The sequence below is a fragment of the Neopsephotus bourkii genome, unplaced genomic scaffold (assembly GCF_033783945.1).
Source record: "Neopsephotus bourkii isolate Nb327-2 ecotype Australia unplaced genomic scaffold, CSIRO-AGI_Nbou_v1 NB_1472, whole genome shotgun sequence".
In the NCBI taxonomy this organism is placed as follows: Eukaryota; Metazoa; Chordata; class Aves; order Psittaciformes; family Psittacidae; genus Neopsephotus; species Neopsephotus bourkii.
Window position 1 is genome coordinate 53898 of NW_026901948.1, and position 18891 is coordinate 72788.

Below are 18891 nucleotides of genomic sequence, written 5' to 3' on the forward strand. Positions count from 1 at the left end.
GGCCATCACATTTTCTGCTCCCATCAGCCCGTAAAGGTATCTGTGAACCTGACTCTGTTCCTTAACGCCCCGGCATCTGCGCATCCTAACCACAGCTGGACCCAGCACACACTTTCCTCCATGGTTTCCTCTCAGCTCAGTAGCTCAGGCACCAACACGAACTCGATACCATGTGAACACTGCTCAGCTGTGTCCCCAGATGCTACCTTGGGTACCCGACAGCCCCGACATGCCACAGGCAAACGCTTCATTCCAAGACATCCAACCTTTAATATTAAAATAATTCTGTATAAAAATACTTTTGGAACGTCTCTCACGCACCGCAGTGGGCATCCCGGCCCCGCACCCGGACAGGGAGCCAGCGCAGAGCCAGAGCAGCAGGCGCAGGGGGACGGAGCCAGCTCCAGAGCACAGCAGCGCCAGCCATGGCTCTCCTGCTGTGGAAAGGGCTTCCAGGGAAACGCAGCCCCTGAGCACAGGGGAGCCTCAGCCAGAGCAGCCCCTGGCCCCAGGCCACCCCCAGGGCCACCACTGCTCTCGGACGGGCCCCCCAGTCCCTCCTAGTCCAGCACAGTGCAGCAGCTGCTATATCACTCCTAAGTCCTCGTAGACGGGCGACAAGCTGCACTCATCCACAGACTGCTCCTGCTTGCGCGCGTGCTGGGGCTTCAGCACCTGGCTGTAGAGCACCTCCACGTTGTTGTTGTTGCTGCTGTTGAGGCTGGGTTTCACAACTGCCTTCTCGGAAGCAGCACTGCCCCGCTGCCTGCCCGCCTCCCCGCTCTTCTCCGTGCCTTTAGGGATAAAGGCTGCCTGGGGCTTGGGGGCAGGCAGCGGCTTGGGACCCTTGGCCTTGGCCTGGAAGGCCGGTACCGAGTAGTCGTCGGTGCTGGGGCTGTAGGGGTACTCGTAGCCGGCCCGGCCGTCGTGGCCCTGGGTGCGCCAGGCCTCGCCCGTGGGCCGCGCCTCGTCGTAGATGCAGGCGGGCGGGGGCAGCGCGCGGGGAGCGCGGCCCTCGGGCTCGTCGTAGATGTGCTCCCCCCGTGCGGGCACCGCGGGGCCCTGCCCATGGAGCCCAGCCCACACCTGCTCGTAGAGGCCTGGGCAGAGCGGCCGCTGCTTCCCCTCGTCCGCGGCTTTGCTGTCGATGGGGTCCGAGTACAGCGGGTCCGGGCGCGGGCGGGAGCCCTTCACCGAGTCCAGCGGCTCCGAGTACACCGCGGAGGGGTCCTCGGCCGGCAGCAGGGCACGGGGCACCTTCGGCAGCGGGGAACGGGGGGGGGTGCTGGGGACGGCAGGCTTGGCCTGTACCACAGGGAGCTCTGGCAGGGTCCGTGCCTTCAGCAGGGACGCTGCGTCTCTCTCCTCTGCCGCCACACTGGGCCTGGGGGCCAGTCCTCCCTTGGGGGCTGGGGCATCATCTCCCTCCGTGGGCAGCTCCAGGCTCAGAGAGTCGGCCAGGGCCTGTCGGATGAGCACCACGCTGGGGCTGTCCGAGTCCAGCGAGCCACAGCTCTGACGGTTCTCCTCCACCTGTGCTTTCTGCTCCCTGATGCAGGCTTCCACCAGCCGGAAGATCTCGTTGCCCTGCTTGGTCTCGAAGGTGAAGTTCCCTGGGCCGGAGCTGCAGCGCCTGCCAGCTTCGAAGGAGAACATCACCTGCAGGGGAAGCGGAAGGGTCACATCCTGCCCAGCACCTGCTGACGCAGCACATCCTGTGGGCAGCACATCCTGCTGTGCTCATCCTGCACATCCCACGGAAGAGACCCCATGGGACACGCAGCTCCTTCTGCTCCCTGCACTGAGGCTGCAGCTCAGTGAGCAGCTCCCTGGGGGGGGGCTGTGGCCAGCAGCTGTGCTCAGCACTGTGCAGTGCTGCCCAGCAGCCCAGAGCAACCTGTGCAGCTGGAGCTGCGTGCATACCTGAGGGGACATCAGTGCAAGATGCCCCAGGGCCGGAGCTGCAGGTCCTGCTGGAGCTCTGCTGCCTCACCTGAGCAGCTCCAGCAGCGTCAGTCTAGGAAATAGCAGGCAGGTAGCACCGAGAACAGAGCGGTGCGAGATGACGAGTGACGGTCCAGCACAGGGAACTATTATGGGCAGCCTGGAAAGTCAGCTCTAGGCAGGCACAAGGGAAGTGATCCACAGGCACGAGATACAAGACGTGGAACATGGCTTTCCACAAGAGAACGGCCAGAAGCAGCAGCTTGGCTACCAGCAGTAAGCAGTGCATCTGCCTTAGCAGCACTACTCTGTTAATGGTATGAAGTACTCTAAGGAGAAGTCTTGCAACAAGGCTGTGTTCCTCAGGCCTGAGCTCACGCTCAGGTTCCCACCAGCAGATGCTCACTTCCTTCTGCACCTCAGTCCCTGAATCCAGGTGGGATTTCTGCCCCGTGGGTGCATTCTCACACGCAGCAGCAGCCCCTGGGGTTGCTACAAAAGCCCCTGGGGCCAGACTTCCTTTTGGGGGTCAATGCTGCCAAACACAAGACGTGCCAAGCCACCACTGCTTGGGGCCTGTGGGTGCAGCTGCCTGCTCCTCGCACTATGCAGCTCCTGTCCTGCCCTGGCACGGACCCTGCAGCTGAGCAGCACGGCTGCTTCCACTTCTGTTTTGGGAAGGTGCTGCAGGAGGCACCCTTAGCAGACTGCAGCTGGCAGCAGCGCTTCTAGAAACAGCCCTGGGAGAGCACTTCCTCCCAATGCAGCGCGGCAGGCACCCCTTGTGCTCAGGGGAGCAGCAGGACGGATCGGGGACCTACTGCTGGGGGACACTGGAGAAGGGACAGACCTACACAGGTCAGCCAGGCTAAGAGCAATATGCCCCATAAGGTGAGCCAATCTAGAGGAAGTGGTGTCCCAAAGAGTCCCTCCTGCTCCGACCACTATTCTACAGAAGGGATGGAGCTCTCAGCCAGGCTAAGAGCAGTATGCCCCATAAGGTGAGCCAATGTAGAGGAACTGGTGTCCCAAAGAGTCCCTCCTGCTCCAACCACCATTCTACAGAAGGGATGGAGCTCTCAGCCAGGCTAAGAGCAGTATGCCCCATAAGGTGAGCCAATCTAGAGGAACTGGTGTCCCAAAGAGTCCCTCCTGCTCCGAGCACCATTCTACAGAAGGGATGGAGCTCTCAGCCAGGCTAAGAGCAGTATGCCCCATAAGGTGAGCCAATGTAGAGGAACTGGTGTCCCAAAGAGTCCCTCCTGCTCCGACCACCATTCTACAGAAGGGATGGAGCTCTCAGCCAGGCTAAGAGCAGTATGCCCCATAAGGTGAGCCAATGTAGAGGAACTGGTGTCCCAAAGAGTCCCTCCTGCTCCGAGCACCATTCTACAGAAGGGATGGAGCTCTCAGCCAGGCTAAGAGCAGTATGCCCCATAAGGTGAGCCAATCTAGAGGAAGTGGTGTCCCAAAGAGTCCCTCCTGCTCCGAGCACCATTCTACAGAAGGGATGGAGCAAACCTGAGAGGTCCCTGGAGGCTGGGGGGAGCTTGTGCGCTGCACAGAACTTGCCCGTCCCCAGCACGGGCTGGGGAGTGCTGGGATGAAAAGTGGGGACAAGCCAGCTGCAGGGGCTGCAATGGCCCCAGCGGGAGCGGGTCAAGGACCACGTAAGAGAGGGCTCTGCACAGCAATGCCCTCTGTGGGGCACATCCTGCCAGCCTGCGCCTCTGCACGGTGACACGGGTGGGAGCTGAGGACTGACGGACTCACAGGCATCCCTGAGGGCCCTGCTCTGGCTGCTAAGGGCTGCAGCGGTCCTGGCATTCAGCAGAGCCCGCTTCCCAGCTGGCACAGCTGCTTGGGCACATCAGCTCCTTACCCCTGCCATGGGAAAACGCATGGGGGAACAGCACACGGCATCCCCAGCCCCTCACCTTGTCCCGGCCATGGGAAAACGCATGGGGGAACAGCACACGGCATCCCCGGCCCCTCACCTTGTCCCGACCATGGGAAAACCCATGGGGGAACAGCACATGGCATCCCCGGCCCCTCACCTTGTCCCGGCCATGGGAAAACCCATGGGGGAACAGCACACGGCATCCCCGGCCCCTCACCTTGTCCCGGCCATGGGAAAACCCATGGGGGAACAGCACACGGCATCCCCGGCCCCTCACCTTGTCCCGGCCATGGGAAAACCCATGGGGGAACAGCACACGGCATCCCCGGCCCCTCACCTTGTCCCGCCCGTATCTCCGGAGCAGACGGTAGGGCCAGACGTAGAGGATCTCATTTGTGCGTGGCTCCTTCAGGACGAGGCTGTCACGCTCGGCCTTGAGCACATAGGCACCGCGCAGCTCGCATCGCTCCGCAGCCTCGGTCCTCTGCACCGTCACCCAGAAGCTGTTCACTGCGGGGACAGGGATGCTCGGGGCAGGGCACAGGAAACCACGTCCCCAGGCAAGGCCTCGCGGGCCCAGCGGAGCCCTGGTGCCAGGGCAGCGGCAGGAGAGGCCCCGCAGGAAGCAGCCCCAAGCCGGGGCACTGCCGGGTCCCACCTTCATCTCTCGAGTAGTAGATGGAGTTCACGGCCATCTCCAGGGCTGGGGCCTCCCCGCCGCCCTCTCTGCCGCGCCGGGCCGCCACGCCAGCATGGCTGGGGCCATTCCCCTGGCAAGGGAGAGCGGATCAGCCCCAGCTCCCCCATCCCACACTGCCCCCCGCCAGCCCCCCTGCCCTCTCCAAGGGGCCAGCCCAGCCCCACACAGCTCGGCCACTCTGCAGCCACACCAAGCCCTTCCCTGCCCATGGTCAGTGAGAGACCAGAGGGTGCCCACCCCCAGCTCCCATGAACGGGGCTCCCGGCACCACCAGGAATGCTTTCCCAGTGACACAAGGCAGGGAGCTGAGGAAATGAGCCAGTAACACCAGGGTCTGTGTCCTGCCTCTGCACAGGCAGGGAGGTGGTGCCAGTGTTGGTGCCCAGCCCGCAGAAGGGAAGCAAGTGCTTCTATTTTAACACATGCAGAACTGAAAGTGCATTGCACACAGCCTGTCAGCAGCCCTGTCCCAGCAGCAGGGTCCCCTACGGGCTGTGGGGGGGATGCACCCTCAGTGCTACCCCCAGGTAGCAAAGATCCTCTTCCAGGGAAGGCCCCCACAAACCAAAGGCTCACAGATGCGCTGCAAGAGCTGCTGCAGCAGATCCTGCACTGTCTCCCAAGGGTCTGCACTTGGGCAGGAGCTGGAAGCTGTTTCTCAAGGGCACGTGGGATGAGCTTGCAGCAGTGTAAGTCTTGCAGAAGCCAGGCTGTCACAGTTTCACTTTAAAACCTGACACATGAGCTTCTTAACAAGACCCAAGGCATAAAGCGAGGCATTGGGCCCTCTTGTTTGGCTCCTAAACAGAATGGGGCCTGCTAAAACCCAGTGTCCTTAGAGCCAACAGCAGCAGCTCCTGCTCAGGTAAAGCACGGAACGCAGCAGGGTCCAGCCTGGGGTCTCGAGGGCCGCCTGATCCCCCAGCTCCCTTCAGGGCTCCATTTGGCTGCACTCTCCTTCATCTCCCAAAGAACACGAAATCCCGAACTCCAGAGCTCTGTGGCCTCGCTGCCACGCTGCTGACCCTGCCTGCAGGGGAAGGCTGCAGAGCTGCAGCTGGGGCACAGGCACTGGGTGGGGGTTCCAGCAGCAGGAGAGAGCAAGCCCCAGGGCTGGGCGAGGGGGGGCCACTGGCCACTGACAGCCGGAGCCAGGCAGGTCCCAGAGCTGGGCACCAGCAATGCTCTTGGGGCTCTGCTTCCGTCAGTGCTGCGGCAGGAAAGGCAGCAGTGGGTGAGACAAGAGGAAATGATGCTCCTCAGCCATCACCAGCCGGTCCCTGGGGGGGGGGGGGGGGTGAATGGGGGTGAGGACAGGCTCCAAGACAGGGAAAAGCCCCACCTGGAATGGTGCTGCAAGCAAGAGTTACTGGCGGTGCTGAGAAGTGCTGTAAGCTGCTGCCTCCTGGCGTGGTGGGAGCTATGGGGAGGGGACCAGAGCCTCAGCGACAGTGCTCTGACCTCTGCGACCACCCGTGGATGCTCTGGGGCGTCTCTCCCTTCAGTGCCAACCCCTCCCGATGGGTAGGAAGGGGTCACCCCTCCGCCCGGGGCCCGCTGTCCCCCCCGGGGCCGTCTTGGCCGAGGGCCCCTCTCTCGCCCCAGGCTCACCGGGAAGGCGATCTCGCACAGCTTCGCCACCCACTCCTCGCTCTGCTGCTTGTCAGCCGCGAAGAGGTAGCTCCTGTCGCTGGTTTCCAGGCGGAACACGGCGGTGCCGGCGCGGGGGCCGCTCTCGGGCACGGGCCCCACGCTGGTGCAGTCCGCCAGCCGCACCACCGTCTTGTCCAGCCGCCCGCTCCCCAGCCGCTCCGGTGGCACCGGATCCTTGCACTCGAAGAACTCCAGGCGGGCGACGCCGTGTTGGCTGGCCGGGTACAGCACGAACCAGCTCCGCTTCCACTTCTGCAAGGCAGCGGGGTCACACCGGGCCCGGGCCGGGCACCAGCGAGGGCGCCCGGGATGTTCGGCCGGGCCGGCAGCTCACCGGGAGCGGCCCCGCGGCGGCGGCGATCGGCCCCGACCGCACCCAGACAGAGCCGGGGGGAGCCGAGACTCGGCGGGGAGGGGGCAGCCGCAGGACCCCTCGGCCCAGGCGGGCGGGTGGCCCACAGAGCCCCGGCCCCGCTTCCCCCGTCGCCAGGCAGTGCTCTCGGCCCGGCGGGGGGGGCCACAGGCAAGGGGGCAGAGACCTCGCCCGGCCCCGGCCTGACCCCCACCCCGGTGCCGCCCCCCCACCAGCCCGACCCTCGGGGACGGAGGGGAGGGGAAGGGACGTGTGGCGGGGCCCCACCTTGGTGCCGAACTTGTGGCTGTGCTGCACCAGCAGCGGCCCCTCCTTGGCCGGCGGGTCCATCCCGCTCCTCGCCGCTGCCCGTGCTTCCGCCCGCCGCCAACGGCGCCGGGCCGGGGCGGGGACGCGCTGCGGACGCACGTGGCGGGGGGAGTGCGTGCGTGCGTGCGTGCGTGCGTACGTACTGCGAGCCGGGCACGTGCGCTGCGCGCCGTGCGCTGGGACCTCTCCGCCGGTAGCGAGCGGGGTCCCGGCACGGACCTCCGGGAGCCCGGGCGGTTCCCGTGGCCCCGGCACCTGCGGCCCTGGCTCTCGGCGCGGGGCTGGCCCTACCGGAGCCCCGCTACCCGGCCCTGTACGGCACCGCCTGGGCATGAGGCCGGGAGCGGGATCGTCCCACCCGGCGCCACCTCCACTGGGACGGAGCCGTGGCAGCAACAGCCCGCGGCCGACCGGCCCTGTCAGGGGCGAGGAGGGAGCTGGCTCCTGCTGCTGCCGGCTCCGCTCTGCCGTGTCCTCATCCCACGGGAGAGGTGTCGGCTCCAGACCTGTTTGAGGACGTGTCCCACGCTCAGAGAGCCCGGGGAGGAGATGGAGCCTTGGCCCTACCCCTGCCACCCCCGCCAGGCGTCAGGGCCTTCCTACCCGGCAGCTTTGCCATCTCTGGCGGCAGCTGAGTTAGGTCAAGCTCAGTGCGGACACTGAGCCGCAGCCTGTGACCAGGGCCCACAGGGCACCCTGGGAGGTGGGTGTCCAGCACCCCGGCACAGCACGGTCCTTGCCCCGGGTACTGGTAGTTACACAAGTGCTGCAGGGAATGAACGGCTGCAGAGAGAGGTCTTTGTAGACATCTAAAATGACGATCTGAGCAGTGCAACACCCTGGCAGGTCACCTGGGAGATAAGGGATTAAAACCTGTCCTGCCCCACTCCATGAAGGACCCTCCTGCGCATCACCCCAGCCAGGCACCCTCTGGGGTGGGGAAGGCTTCGGGGGTGCTGCAGAGCACGGCTCCATCTGACATCAAAACTGACAAACAGGAAAAGTGGTCAGGAAAGGAGCAGAGCGATGCAGTGACGTCAAACACAGGCCTGCGCGTAGGCAGGTACTGCACAGGGGTCTGCGGCTGCAGGACAGGGAACTAATGACGTGGCAGCACTTCTGCAAGCCACAACCTGTGGGACAGAGACATCATGAGCCAGATGCGTCAACAGCTCAGAGCAATGTGGAACAGATCCAGGACATGGTCTTCGGTCTTGGGAAGCTGCAGAGGCAGAAGAAATAAATGCCCTCGGCCGGTACTGGGAACAAATCGGCATCTGAGGACATGGGGGACAAGGTGTCGGGGTGGTGGGGACATTGGGCTGGGCCCCGGTGCCAGTGGGCGGTGGTGGCTGCAACCCTCCCGTGCAGCACCGGGCTGGGCTCGGGACCAGGCACCCACCGGGGGGGGTGGCTCTGGCATCTCCCACCGAGGCGATCTCCGGATCGGGCTGAACCGCCGGGGCCAGTGCGGGGCCGTTTTGCCCGGGGGACGCGGGACCCCCCCCCGCCCCGCCCCGCCCCGCTCCGCTCCGCCGGGGCCGCCCCTTGCGCTGCGGCGGGCGAGTCTCCGCCGGGGGAGGGCAGGCGGCGGGGCTGTCCCTCCGCGCACCCCCATCCCTCCCTCCGCCCTTCTCTCCGCGCATCCCTCTGTCCCTCAGTGCATCCCTCTTTTCCTCCGCGCATCCCTCCACTTCTAACCGCATCCCTCCGAGCATCCCTCTGTTCCTCCGCGCATCCCTCCATCTCCCCGTGCATCTCCCCGTACATCCCTCCCCGCATCCCCCCGCACCTCCCGCCCGCTTATGGCGGGGCGGCCGCGCTTCCTCTGCGGCGTGGTGGAAGGTAGGTCCGGTCTCTCCGGGGCCCCACCCGGGCATTGCAGGGGCTGGCCAGGTCACCTGGGGCGAACCGGGGCCGGGAAGGGCTTGCAGGGAGGCAGCACAGGACCAGGTCTCTGCCCTGGGGTACAGGACCAGCACCCCCGACTCTTCCCAGAGCACTGCTGCACCCTGCAGCCAGCACCGCACAGCCGACCCGCATCGCCCCGCCATGGGGATCCGCGGCTCTGCCCCCAGCTCCCTGCAATGGGTTTTTCTCTGCCCTGGGTGTGCGGGAGCAGCATCCTCCTGTGAGCCCCTGCTGCCCCCTCTGCCCGCAGTGCAGAGCTGCTTGGGCCATGCCCAGGGCTGGCCAGCAAAAGCCTGGGCTCTCTGTATGGTTCAGCCCCGTCCTCCTGCTTCCCAGTGCCCAATTCCTGTTTCTACAGCAGCTCTGGAGCCAGGCCTGGCACCTACTGGGCAAAAGCATCTCTGCTTTCCCTGGCAGCACAGTGCACTGCTGAAGCTACTGCCTGTCCTGGGAGGAACCAAAAACACCACGCAAATAAATGCAAAATAAGTAAAAAGTGCAGGGATGGGGAAGTTGATAGTAAAAAGAATGTCAAACAAGAATCATTGACATAGAAAGCTGACTTGGGAAAGAGAAGGACACATGCTGCTAGTAGAGCTCCTCCGGGGGGAGGAAGTTCCTGGACACTGAGGAAGGACAGGCATTCCTATCCCGGTAGCACAGGGCCTGGCAGGGGCAGCTGTAGTAGGGCCAAGCCAGGGCAGGAGTGATGAGTCCTGCACAGAGCTCCCTGCTCCCTTCTGGCACCTGGGTATGGGGAGCAGCAGCCAGAGAACAGACTGGTGCTTCTGGTGACCTGCACCCAGTACAGGAGCAGGGCTGGGAACAGTTGAGCCTGCTTCCCAATGTGTTCAACAGAAATTTGCCAGTAGTTAAGCAGAAAGTGCTGAGGGACATCCCACAGTTTGGCAAGTGATGGCATTGGTGGGTTGTAGTGACCCGGGCCATGGAAGAGCCGAGGTCCCAATGCACAGCATCACCCAGCAGCACTCGGCTGTCTCTGGGAAAGCAGAGCACCAGCATCACCCCTCTGGAGGTGCAGCCACGGATGCAAGGAGATTTTGATGGTAGAGCTTCAGTCACTTTTCTGAGCAGAATGCACTGGGATGGTGCTTCCCCAGAGCTGCTGCTGGCAAGACACGTGCTGGGATGAGCAGCGTATGTGTGACCTGTGCCAGGTCACAGCCGAGGGTGGGCAGGGCATGTGCAGGCAGATGCTGTACAGGGACTCCTGGGGCCAAGCAGGAGTTTCTATGGATTGGGAAGTGGAAAATCTATTTATCATGGAAGTACCTTTTTAGGGTGAAATGTTTGCAGGATCCTTGAGTGGCCACAGTGGGGTGGGGGGGGAGGTGATGGGATCACCATGTAGATGTTCACCCAGGTAGATCTCTGCAAAGGAGATAACTGTTCCGTGTGTGCTGTGGCACCACCAACCACAGCAGTGGCCAAGGTTGGGGTTGGGGGCTGCAGGGTGGGTTTCTGCCAAAGGGAGCAGGGCATGGGGGTCCTCTCGCAGTCCAACCCGCCTTGGTGCACTCAGGAACCTTGGGGAAATGGGATGTTTGCTGGGGAATGTTGCTTCATGGCAGATGCTGGAGCTGGATCTTTCTCCCACACCAGCAGAGTCATTGGGAGGTGCCCTTGTGTGCTGCTCAGTCCCAGGAATGCATTCATTCCCCTCTCAGAAAGTGCATTGATCGATTTAGAAGCTGAAACTGGGAAGCTGCCTTGATGGTTCATTGCCATCACCGTTCAAAGGGTGTTTTCTGTGAGACTTCACACTGCAGCTGCCAGATCTTGCAGAGACATAAAGTGATGGAAGGCTCTTCTTTTGCTGAAGTTCAGGTCTGTTCTGGGCCACTTACAGGTTCCCCTTAACCTATTGTTGAAGCTGTCAAATCTGCCTCTTTCCAACCCACTTACCTGCTTGTCCTTCTCCTGTCCCCAGGTGAAGTGGCTTGCTTTCCAATGGGTATTCTCTGCACCTCCCCGGTCTTCCTTCATGCAGGAATAGGAAGGGTCCCTCCTCAAAAGCATTCCCAACAGGGGAGTGGGTGCTGCATGTCCAGCAGTGTCCCTCAGTGCACGGTGTTCAGCCACAGACAGTTCCTGCCATGCAGAGCACAGGGCAGCCCATCCGCTGCTGTGGTGCTGCAGTTTGGGTCACACTGGTGCCCAGCAGCCACCTAAAGCAGCAGCGCAAGGGGAAATCTCAAGAAACACTTGAGAATTTGCTGACTGCAGATGTGCATTTCCTGCATTCCCTTTTGTTGACGTGAACCTTCTGGAAGGGCAATGTCCTTCGGGCCAGCCTGGGCGCTCCTTGCTGAGTGCCTTTGGTAGCAGACAGCTGGCGTGGTTGCTCCCTGTTGTGCTTCCCCTCTCTGGGCTGTCCCTGTGTAAGCTTATGGGGATGGTGTTTTCCAGTGGGGAACAGACAAGGTGTCTGAACCATCTTGTGCATCCCCAGCCCCTGCGGACAGCCCTTCAGGCTGTTTGTGTGCCCTGAGCTCAGCAGCTCTGCCATGGGCCGGTGACACTGCCCCAGGGCCCTGCCCTGCTGTGGTGCAGGGTCCTGGCTGCAGGGTCCTGGCTGCAGGGTCCTGGCGGCAAGGTCCTGGCTGCAGGGTCCTGGCTGCAGGGTCCTGGCTGCAGGGTCCTGGCTGCAAGGTCCTGGCTGCAGGGTCCTGGCCGCAGGGTCCTGGCTGCAAGGTCCTGGCTGCAGGGTCCTGGCTGCAGGGTCCTGGCTGCAGGGTGTGGGGGAGCTGCACCAGTGCAGTCTTGCTGCAGTTTGAGTTGTGCGGTTGTTAAAGACAGGGTGAGCAGCTTGTAGAGCGCACACAGGAGCAGTGATGCTCTGCTTGACCCAGCTCACGCAGGCACAGCGAGATGCAGAGGGCAGCAGAGCTGGTCTCTGTAATGAGAAAATCCACAGGCAGCAACCTGTGGGGTGGCTGTACCCAGTTCTGCCCCAGTGAGCCCCACACCCAAGCCAGCCCGCAGCCATCTGCTCTAGGCCTGGCTGCAGATTCCCCATCCTGGCTGAAGTGCTACCCTGTGCAGTCCTTCACAGCTGCCTCCTCTGGGAAGGATGGAAGCACAGACATTACACCCAGTTGCCTGAGTACCAGCGCAGCAAGATCGTAGCTCAGTAATGGATGTTTGAAGTGCTCAGAGGTGAACAACAGGGGGATTTCTGGATTAAGAGCAGCCACTTGGGGATAGTACAGAAAGAAGTTGGTTTAAGGCAATGACTGACGGCTTGTCCCTCTCCCCACCCCCCTTTACAGGCTTCTACGGGAGACCATGGTCTGTGGAGCAAAGGAAACTCCTCTTTGAATGGCAAGTACCCTGCATTGTCCTCTCTGAAGGTACTAGCCTGTGGCAGAGGGACAAGGTGGAAGCAGAGCACTGTGGAGGCGAGAACAGTGAAGGAAAACATGCTGGTGGAGGCTCCTGGGGCTGACCTGCCTTAGGACACGGGGGCAATGCTGGTGAAGGGGCCTATGCTTCTCCTAGGGCAGCTCCTGCAGTGTCCCCTATCCCATCCCATCCCCTCCCAGCCCTCTGGCAACCCCAGATGCAGCGCAGGGACAGCTCCGGGACAGCCGTGGCTGTGCTGCCGGCAGATGGTGCTGGGGCTCTGCCGCAGCCCAGCTGCAGCCAGATGTGCCTGGGGAAGAGGGCCGGGGGCCCGGCAGGGGATGGGTGGGCGCTGGCTCGGTGCTGCAGTGGGGGTGCAGACCCCAGTGGGGCAGGGGTGGCCCGTGGGGGGGTTGGAGAGGAGCAGGAAGGTGCCTTGGGGAGCAGCAGCAAAGCCGCTCTGTGCTGCTGGAGCGTGGTGGGGGTTGGCTGGGGCAGGAGGGGGCTGGGGGGGAGCTGGAAATGGGAAGTTCGAGCCATGAGGGTGAACGCGGGCCGTTCAGGGGGCTAGAAGCCCACCTCCAGTGCTGAGCTGGCAGGGTGAGCCCTCATCTCCTCACCTCTGAGCTGTGCGGGCCTGGGCAGCGCCATGGGGCAACAGCCCCCGTGGGTACCTGGCTGCAGGATGTGCTGCGTGACCACTGCCACCAGCTCCCCCTGGCCTGGGCCACCGTCCTGGAGCCAGGCTCATCCCTGTGGGAACAGGGCACAGCAAACCCACATCACTGTGACTCCATCACTTTATCCTGAGGCTGCCATTCCTGCCTGGCTGGAGGTGGCCTTTGTGTCCCTGTGAGTCCCCATGTGTGTCTGTGTGTCATCCGTGTCCCTGTGACCGGAGGATGTGGGCTGTGTGCTGGTCACTGCAGGGGCAGTGCACTGGGGACAGTGGGGCTGTGTGCTGGACACTGCATGGGCAGTGCACTGGGGACAGTGGGGCTGTGTGCTGGTCACTGCAGGGGCAGTGCACTGGGGACAGTGGGGCCGTGTGCTGGTCACTGCATGGGCAGTGCACTGGGGACAGTGGGGCTGTGTGCTGGACACTGCATGGGCAGTGCACTGGGGACAGTGGGGCCGTGTGCTGGTCACTGCAGGGGCAGTGCACTGGGGACAGTGGGGCCATGTGCTGGTCACTGCATGGGCAGTGCACTGGGGACAGTGGGGCTGTGTGCTGGACACTGCATGGGCAGTGCACTGGGGACAGTGGGGCCTGTGCTGGTCACTGCAGCGGTCACTGCATGGGCAGTGCACTGGGGACAGTGGGGCTGTGTGCTGGTCACTGCACGGGCAGTGCACTGGGGACAGTGGGGCCGTGTGCTGGTCACTGCAGGGCAGTGCACTGGGGACAGTGGGGCCGTGTGCTGGTCACTGCATGGGCAGTGCACTGGGGACAGTGGGGCCGTGTGCTGGTCACTGCAGGGCAGTGCACTGGGGACAGTGGGCGTGTGCTGTCACTGCATGGGCAGTGCACTGGGGACAGTGGGGCCGTGTGCTGGTCACTGCACGGGCAGTGCACTGGGGACAGTGGGGCTGTGTGCTGGTCACTGCATGGGCAGTGCACTGGGGACAGTGGGGCCGTGTGCTGGTCACTGCATGGGCAGTGCACTGGGGACAGTGGGGCCGTGTGCTGGTCACTGCATGGGCAGTGCACTGGGGACAGTGGGGCTGTGTGCTGGTCACTGCATGGGCAGTGCACTGGGGACAGTGGGGCTGTGTGCTGGTCACTGCATGGGCAGTGCACTGGGGACAGTGGGGCTGTGTGCTGGTCACTGCACGGGCAGTGCACTGGGGACAGTGGGGCTGTGTGCTGGTCACTGCATGGGCAGTGCACTGGGGACAGTGGGGCCGTGTGCTGGTCACTGCATGGGCAGTGCACTGGGGACAGTGGGGCCGTGTGCTGGTCACTGCACGGGCAGTGCACTGGGGACAGTGGGGCCGTGTGCTGGTCACTGCAGGGCACACTGGGGACAGTGGGGCCGTGTGCTGGTCACTGCATGGGCAGTGCACTGGGGACAGTGGGGCCGTGTGCTGGTCACTGCATGGGCAGTGCACTGGGGACAGTGGGGCTGTGTGCTGGTCACTGCATGGGCAGTGCACTGGGGACAGTGGGGCCGTGTGCTGGTCACTGCACGGGCAGTGCACTGGGGACAGTGGGGCTGTGTGCTGGTCACTGCATGGGCAGTGCACTGGGGACAGTGGGGCCGTGTGCTGGTCACTGCATGGGCAGTGCACTGGGGACAGTGGGGCCGTGTGCTGGTCACTGCACGGGCAGTGCACTGGGGACAGTGGGGCCGTGTGCTGGTCACTGCAGGGGCAGTGCACTGGGGACAGTGGGGCCGTGTGCTGGTCACTGCATGGGCAGTGCACTGGGGACAGTGGGGCTGTGTGCTGGTCACTGCACGGGCAGTGCACTAGGGACAGTGGGGCTGTGTGCTGGTCACTGCACGGGCAGTGCACTGGGGACAGTGGGGCTGTGTGCTGGTCACTGCATGGGCAGTGCACTGGGGACAGTGGGGATGGGTGCTGGTCACTGCAGGGGCAGTGCACTGGGGACAGTGGGGCCGTGTGCTGGTCACTGCATGGGCAGTGCACTGGGGACAGTGGGGCCGTGTGCTGGTCACTGCAGGGGCAGTGCACTGGGGACAGTGGGGATGTGTGCTGGTCACTGCATGGGCAGTGCACTGGGGACAGTGGGGCTGTGTGCTGGTCACTGCATGGGCAGTGCACTGGGGACAGTGGGGCCGTGTGCTGGTCACTGCAGGGGCAGTGCACTGGGGACAGTGGGGCTGTGTGCTGGTCACTGCATGGGCAGTGCACTGGGGGCAGTGGGGCCGTGTGCTGGTCACTGCATGGGCAGTGCACTGGGGACAGTGGGGCTGTGTGCTGGTCACTGCATGGGCAGTGCACTGGGGACAGTGGGGCCGTGTGCTGGTCACTGTGCTGATGATGGCACTGGCAGCCTTGCACTGCATGGGGAATGTGCCGCTCATGCTGCGAGTGCCGTGGTGACAGTGGGGAGCTGCAGGCACAGGGAAGGAGCAGAGGTGCAGGAAAACATAGGTTAGGAAAGAAGGGGCCGTGGTTTCTGTGGTGCTTGGGAGCACATGAGGAATGAGCCCATCTGGTGACGGCCTGGTCTGGTACTGGACGGGGATCTATGTCCTCATGTTTGTAAACGTCAGCGGCGTGCTCATCACTGGTATTCTTCCCTGGAAGGAACAAGCTGCGGCACTCGCATCATGTGCTCCCTGAAGTGCTTCCAGTCTGCTCCTCGTGGGAAAATGGAAACCTCATCTCCTAGGGCGCATAAATACAAAGAGTCCCTCAGATGGCTTCCCAGTGCCAGGAGAGCTGGCCAGGGAGGTGTCTGCCCTGTCCGGGTAATTCCCAGTGACTCTTGGGTTGCTGGGGAGGCTCTGGGAGGGAGCCGGTGCTTTCTGAAGCCAGCAAGGGCCTGGTGATAGTGCAGCCGCATCTCCTGAAGCAGGCAGGCTCTAGTCTCTCTCAGATCTGCTTCCCTTCGCTCTGCAGTGCAGCTTCGGGAGAGCTGGAGACCTTTCTTCTCCCATCTCATGGAGTGTGTGTCCCTAAGGGTCTCCCTGCATCCCTCCATATCTGGGCTCCTGGCTGAGGCTTTTCCCTGGAGCACACTGGGCTCCAAGACCTGCTCAGAGGCTTCCCTCCTGTGTCTGTGTGGGGCTTCTTGTCAGACTCACCCAGGTTTATCAGTGTCCTTCCCATGCTGTGGCCACTGCTCTGGCAGCATCTGCAGCCAGCACAGGGGTCACTGGACCGCTCTGCAATGATTCATCTGGGGCTGTCTTCTGCTGAGCTACCAGTGGCATTGCCGAGGACGGTCGTGCTCAGACACCCTGCCTTCTGTCTCCTTTCACCTAGGCAGGACTTTGTGCTTGGCTGCATCAAGCAGCACACTGCTTGCTGAAGCGCAGCTGAACAGCTGTCTCCCATCACCCCAGTGCTGTGTTTCCTCCTCTATTCTCCACTTACTTGGTCTCCACTCCTGCAAACGGCACAGTCGCAGCATCCATCCGTGGTTCACTCTTGTCTTGCTTCGCTGCCGCCCAGCCCAAGCTCTTCATCAGCACTCGCCCTGCTTCGAAGAGCTCTGGGGCTCTTGGGCAGCGCTCCTGCAGTGCCAAAGGGCTCCTCTGGCTGGGCTTGTGATGCCTGTGGATCGGTGCTGCTGTGACCCCCTTAGCGGGGGCTGGGGTTTAGGATTCCTGCTGGTCCCTGTGGGGAGCTGCAGGGTTTGTGCAGGGCTGACGCGGGAGCCGGAGCTGTCCTGGAGGAGCAGCACATGGGGTCAGGCCCAAATACACCGCACTGTTAGATGGGCAGGGGGGTAACTGGGTACCTCCAGCCCCTTGCCACACTGACTTGCAGCCATCTCTAAGGAATACAATGACAATCACACTGAGCACATCTGTGCACAGAAGGGATAATGGGAGACGCATGAATGGCTTAGCCCTTTCAAAATAGAAAAAAAAGTCTCCAGGCTTAAGTGGCACAGGTGCAACAGATCAAACGTTAATTGAATTTAGGTACTTTGGTCTTTTTAAAGGACCTAGACACTACAATGCTTAGAACCTCAGTACTTAATTTTTAAGCATCTTCAAACTGAAACAAATGACACAAACCCCGAGAGCTTTTCTGTTTTCCCCCTAATAACACAAGTGGTAATTACAAATATATAGGAAAGATTAACAAATCTTCTCTTCTCTGGAGCACCTCCCGTATGTGAAGATAAGCTGAGAAAGTTGGGGCTGTTCAGCCTGGAGAAGAGAAGGCTGTGTGGAGACCTCATAGCAGCATTCCACTATCTGAAGGGGGCCTATAGGGATGCTGGGGATGGACTCTTCGTTAGGGACTGTAGTGATAGGACAAGGGGGAACGGGTTAAAACTTAAACAGGGGAAGTTTAGATTGGATATAAGGAGAAAATTCTTTCCTGTTAGGGTGGTGAGGCACTGGAATAGATTGCTCAGGGAGGTTGTGAATGCTCCATCCCTGGTAGTGTTCAAGGCCAGGCTGGACAAGGCCTTGGGTGATATGGTTTAGTGTGAAGTGTCCCTGCCCATGGCAGGGGGGTTGGAACTTGATAATCTTAAGGTCCTTTCCAACCCTAACTATTCTGTGATTCTATGATTCTCATGCTGACCAGACCACAAAAAAAGCAAAAGACACCTCTACCCTAAACCCACTTAGCTATGCAATTCAGGTGTCTTGTTTTCCCACTGCTAAGGACTCCCCCACTTGAAATTCACAACCTTTAATTGTAACTTATGCTTTGAAACAGTTCAAACAAAAAACCCATGCAAGTCTCTTCATTTAAAGTATGGCTGGCAGGCAGTCTAGCTACTCAATTGCTACAACAGTCCAGCTAGCACGTATTTTTCTTAGCTAACACTTGCTATGAAATTTGGAACTCTTCAGTTGAAGCTGTTGCAGTTCAGAAAGGAGTAATAGATTCTGTGAGCCTAAACTCAGAAGTGCACTCCACAGTCCTACTGATCAGGGCAACAAGCTCGGCTCCAGTTCCTGCTTCAGTGCATGATGTTGTTTCACTGAACAAGGATTTATATAACCCTCCATCCACAAACAATCACAGATATCCCGTCTGTGAACACCACATTTTATTATCAAGAGAGGAACAGCTTCAAACTGGAAAAACTTTACATCACAAAACACCCGTAACTTTGCAGTCAGGAGCTTCCATTGAGAAAGGGAATAAGAGTCTGTTTCACAGTATTCCAGCAAAGAGTCTAACTGCTGCTTCCCAGGCAGCTTCCTGGGGAAGTGTGGGGTTTGAACTACAGCAAAAAAAACACCACCGCAATCTGGAGCTGGGCAGCCCTACAAGGTAAGGATCCTAACAAGTACAAAAGACACAAATACAGCCATTACTCATCTAGTTTGGAGTTTATACACCAGTATCTCACACTCAAAAGCAGAGGAACCCTCCCACACACACTGAACAGGATAGCTATGTGTCTGGTTTGGGATACTGAATTCCAAAAGGCAACAAGAGTTCAAAATTACATTGCTAAAACGTCACTACGATGTTGAGTTGTGTCAACTCAACCTTTTCATAAACTTGAATGAACAGAAGTTTAGGGAGGGTGAGAGGGTATTCGGTATTTTAGAAATGCCCAACCATCACTAAGTAAGCAAGAACAAGCCTCAGGATGTGGCTTTCCTCAAAGGACTCAGTAATATCAGAATGCAGCTATCTTTATCAATAATCAAAGTTTAGGAGTTTAGAAAGTTTGGACTGCATAGTCCTGAGTACCTACAGCAAATAATGCATTTGGTGCAAGAAATGCAGTGTTTGATAGAAATGGCAATACTGAAAGAGGTATGTATGAATGTACTTGTAAATATGTTGGATAAATCAGAAATCATAAATACAGCATAACTTTCCATCTCCATCTCCAAATCAGGAAGGTACGGTTTTAAACTAACTGTCAAGATACCAGAAAACATATGACTTCATCTGAAATCAGCTAAACGCAGTTTTTTCTAATCAAGTCATTGCATCAGTCTTCTGTAAAGCATTAAGAGCCTTTCTCTCACTGTGAACAACCCATTGTTTTGACAACCTTTTTAGGCATGCTGAGAAGCATTTTTTTAAATAGCAAGGACATTTTAATTGTGG

At 60.5% G+C, this 18891-nt stretch overlaps 1 protein-coding gene across 2 annotated transcripts; it reads right to left on the reverse strand.

Annotated features, from left to right (window-relative positions):
• Positions 1-549: 549 nt before the first annotated feature.
• Positions 550-6980, reverse strand: DOK1 (docking protein 1). 2 transcript variants are annotated; one of them, XM_061369035.1, is made up of 5 exons: positions 6838-6980; positions 6156-6449; positions 4503-4614; positions 4182-4354; positions 550-1659 (listed from the first exon to the last, which is right to left on the reverse strand). In XM_061369035.1, exons 1-5 carry the CDS (start codon positions 6898-6900, stop codon positions 586-588), a joined length of 1716 nt encoding a protein of 571 aa, XP_061225019.1. In that variant the 5' UTR covers positions 6901-6980; the 3' UTR covers positions 550-585. The 2 variants fall into 2 exon arrangements, with proteins under 2 accessions (XP_061225019.1, XP_061225021.1); XM_061369037.1 differs by lacking the exons at positions 4182-4354; positions 4503-4614.
• Between the last annotated feature and the right edge of the window lie 11911 nt (positions 6981-18891).